This window comes from Babylonia areolata, chromosome 21 (assembly GCF_041734735.1).
Source record: "Babylonia areolata isolate BAREFJ2019XMU chromosome 21, ASM4173473v1, whole genome shotgun sequence".
Lineage (NCBI taxonomy): Eukaryota > Metazoa > Mollusca > Gastropoda > Neogastropoda > Buccinidae > Babylonia > Babylonia areolata.
Window position 1 is genome coordinate 14680845 of NC_134896.1, and position 4559 is coordinate 14685403.

Genomic DNA, 4559 nt, shown 5'->3' on the forward strand with positions numbered 1-4559 from the left:
ACCGTGTTTCTTTTTTTTTTCTTTTTTCTTCGCTCTCCTTTGAAGAGAGAAAGAGGGGGGAAAAAAAAATGACGGCGAAGAAGTAGACGAAGATGAAGACGGCGAAGAAGAATCCTCCTCCTCCTCCTCCTCCTCCTCATAACCACAATCATTACTTCTGCCACTGTTGCTGCTACAGCTGCTGTTACTGTTGACACCACTATCACTTTAACTTTCACCACTAATATAACTAGAGCTACTTTCGCTTCTGATGTTGTCAACACTGCAGTCACTACCACAACTATCACTACAACCACAACGATTCCTACTGGTACCGATGTTGTTGTTGTTGCTGTTGCTGCTGCTTCTACCACTTGAAGAATGACACAGTAGTGCACTGACTAAACGTGAGAGTGGTGTTAACTCACTCAGTACGGCCAGTCCTCTCTTCTTCTCTACACGGACCCCTCGGATGTCCAGTGGGTGTCTGAATGACCCAACCTTTAGCTTCCGTCGTCAGAATTGTGGTATTCTTTGTCAACATTCACCTCTTCAGTATAAGAGCGTTCCGCTTGCAATATTTTGATGGTGGTAATTGGGGTGAAACGCTGTTAACGTCTTCTCTTTCGCCGTTCGTATGGAGAGAGTTAACAGTAACAGCAATGACTGAAGCTTATAGCGTGACGCGGCGGGGCCGTGACGGACAGTCAAACCCAGAATGTGAAAAGAACAGAATCATCAGTCATGCTGACGGGCGCAATAGCCGAGTGGTTCAAGCGTTGGACTGTCAATCTGAGGGTCCCGGGTTCGAATCACGGTGACGGCGCCTGGTGGGTAAAGGGTGGAGAATTTTACGATCTCCCAGGTCAACATATGTGCAGACCTGCTAGTGCTTGAATCCCCTTCGTGTGTATATGCAAGCAGAAGATCAAATACGCACGTTAAAGATCCTGTAATCCATGTCAGCGTTCGGTGGGTTATGGAAACAAGAACATACCCAGCAAGCACACCCCCGAAAACGGAGTATGGCTGCCTACATGGCGGGGTAAAAACGGTCATACACGTAAAAGCACACTCGTGTGCATACGAGTGAAATCAGTCATGCTGACAACCAGGCTGTCAGTTACAAGGCAGTTGTAACCAACAACAACAACAACACCAACGACAATAAAGTATCCAAATTTGATGTGCAATGGAACTTTTACAAGCCAATGTTTTCTTTTCCCCCAATAGTTAATACTTGTATTATTGTCAAGTGTCCTCTTTATAACCACTTCTTCCCATGAGAGTTTTGGTGTGATGATGTTTTTTTTTTTTTTTTTTTTTTGTTGTTGTTTGTGTGTGTATGTGTGTGTGTGTGTGTGTGTGTGTGTGTGTGTGTGTGTGTGTGTGTGTGTGTGTGTGTGTGTGTTCGTTTGGTTGGTTATTTTTTTTTGGGGGGGTGGGGGGTGGGGGGTGGGGGTAGCGCTGTTTTTTGTTGTTATATATATATATATATATATAAATATCATTATCTGATGAGTGATGTGATTGATTCGGGGGTGAACTGTCGTTGCTGACTCTTACAAAACTCATCCATTGACTTATGCCCTATCTATTTTATCCTATTTTACTTATTATTATTAATGTCTTTAGTTTATTACAATAGCATATGGTGTGAAATTCTTGTTGTTTTTGTTGTTCCATATTTGTCTACATGTAAAAGAAAAAAATGATGATTACAAAAAAACAACAACAAAAAACAAAACAAAACAAAAACAAAACAAAAATCACGACAATAAAGCCTAAGACAATAATGTCAACTACGACGTCAGGCCAGCCATGACTGACAACAACAAGATTAAAGGACAAAACAACCAAGACCACGACTACAACAACAAAAACCAGAGGACCGCCGAATATTTCAAATGTCATCAACTCAAGACATAGCAAACTATTGTCCTGCTGATGTTGAAAAAGGACTTAAAAAAAATTCTTCCACGAGGAAGTCAAAGCGCTTCATTCTTTACAGTCCTCAGCCAGTTTGCTAATGTCACTGCATCATCTGTCAACATGTCGAATGTCTCTCTCCACTGTTTTCCAACAGTTCGTCTTGGGCCTTCCCCTCATTCTCTGGCCTGCAGGTGTCCAATTCACGGCTTGGCGTGGTGCAGTTCGTTATGTGGTGGAGCCTCATTAGTACATGACCAAGCCAGCGGAGACGTCGCTTGCAGAACAGGCACCACTACATACATCACCGGGTGGAGGGAGGGTCTCTTCTGGTGAGTAAACTTCATGACTTCCTATCAATGATAGTTTCTTGTAGACTGTTTTTTGTTGTTGTTTGTTTGTTGTTGTTGTTTTTTTTCCGGATGTGACAGTTTTGTGCTTAAAACGTAGTTTCATATTATTGTGCGCTAAATCATCATTTTTCTTATTCTTTTTTTTGTGTGAGTTATTGCGCGCGCGCACGTGTGTGTGTGTGTTTGATGTTTATTGTAAAAGCGCTTTGAGCTCTCTTTAAGGGAGGAAAGCACTCAACAAATGTCCATTATTATTATTGAACTTTTATTTTTTATCATTTAGTTGGGCAGTCCTGATATGCAGATGTGCAGTCTGCTGCACTATGAGCAACAGTGTCATATTATGACGCACTTACCCATGGTCTCAGGGTAGTAGTACTGGGCGGAATAAACACAACGTCATAACACAAATAGCGCACTTATATATGGCGTCAAGGCAACTTATTTTAATACAGATGACGTACTTACCCATGTCGTCAAGACTACACGTCATAACACAAATGAGGCACTTACCCATGGGCGTCAGGACAACACGTCATAGCACAAATGACGGAATCACCCGTGACGTCAAGATTACACGTCATAACATAAAATGATGCACTTACCCAAGTCGTCAAAATGGTACGTCATAACACAAAATGACGCACTCACCCATGGCGTCAAGACCGCACGTCAAAACAAAACACAAAATGACGCACTTACCCATGACGCCAAGATCACACATCATAACACAAAATGATACCAGGTACCCATGACGTCAAGACCACAATAATAACACAAAATGACACCACTTACTCATGACGTCAAGACCACAATTAAAAACACAAAATGACACCACTCACCCATGACGTCAAAACTACATGTCAAAACACAATTTAACGACGCACTTATTGTGTCGAGAGTTATTGTCATTATTCCAATCTTTTTCCTTGACACACGGAGAATAGAGAGGGCGCCAGAGGACCAAACAGCAGTCAGGGGCCCACGGCAGATGACAGTCTATAGTTTCTGTTTGTTCCGTTTCAGTTGTTAAAATAATACATTCTTCGTTGCACACGAGGCGTGTCAATCTTCTTATTTGTCCCAGCGAGAACACAACGGCACTCACCCATGGCCTCGGGATAATAGAACTGGGCCGGGTCGTCATAGTCCAGGATGGGCTGGTAGGGCTGGGCGGAGGACAGGGCTGACAGACAGCACAGCACTGTCAGGTGGACGAGGAGGAGGTGGAGGTGGGGGTGGAGCAGCCGTGTGGCACGTGCGCACCGGCCCATGACGCTCGCCTCGCTCCTCGCTGTTCTGCTGGGAACAACAGTACAGGAAAAAAAAAAAAAATCTCCTATGGGAACTTTTACAAATATCTGTCTCTCTGTCTCTGTCTGTCTGTCTGTCTCATCACTGTGTCGTTATCTCTCTCTCTCTCTGTGTCTCTGTCTCTGTCTCTGTGTCTCTCTTCGCTGCTTCTGCTGTTCTGCTGGGAACAACAGTACAGGAAAAATATCTCCTATGGGAACTTTAACGAATATCTGTCTCTCTCTGTGTCTATCTCATCGCTGTGTCGTTATCTCTCTCTCTCTCTCTGTCTCTGTCTCTCTGTCTGTCTGTCTGTCTGTCTCATCACTGTCTCGTTATCTCTCTCTGTCTCTCTGTCTGTCTGTCTCTCTCATCACTATGTCGATATATATATATATATATCTGTGTCTCTGTGTCTGTCTGTCTGTCTCTCTCATCACTGTATCATTATCTCTCTCTGTCTGTCTGTCTCCCTGTCTCTGTCTCTGTCTGCCTCTGTCTCTGTCTCTCTCCCTCTGTGTCTGTCACGCTTCTCGCTGCAATCTGCAATGGGAACTTTTACAAAATGTCTGTCTCTGTCATTCTGTTTCTGTCTCTGTATATATATCTCTCTCCCTCCCTCTCTCTTTCTCGTTCTCTCAAAGATTTGTTCAGCATACTGATGACAGAAAATGAAAACATGATGCTTTCACTTGCAAAATATGTATCCGAGGCAATAAACATGCAGAAAACGTCCATCATCAATCGGTCCAAACACCCATTAATCAATTAAAAATTAGTATGGGTTCCATGAGGAAAAAGAGCATAGATAAAAAGGAAAGGTTTACATTTGGATGGTCAATCTCGACAATGTAATTATATAAGGTGGTCGTATTGATATGATGGGTTTTGATGTTCAGGCATAAAAAACATTCATCATTTATATTTATATTTCAGTATGTGTTTGTATTGATATGATGTGTGTCGATGTTACATGCGTAAACATTTATTATATGATTTATATGT

The 4559-nt window shown here is 42.6% G+C and overlaps 1 protein-coding gene across 1 annotated transcript in view; it reads right to left on the minus strand.

Moving 5' to 3' along the window:
- Positions 1–3535, minus strand: part of LOC143296564 (uncharacterized) — an 8853-nt gene extending 5318 nt beyond the window's left edge. The window contains exon 1 of the mRNA XM_076608587.1: positions 3370–3535. Within this exon, the coding sequence (XP_076464702.1) occupies positions 3370–3535 (166 nt within the window). The remainder of the gene's footprint in view (positions 1–3369) is intronic.
- Positions 3536–4559: the final 1024 nt, after the last annotated feature.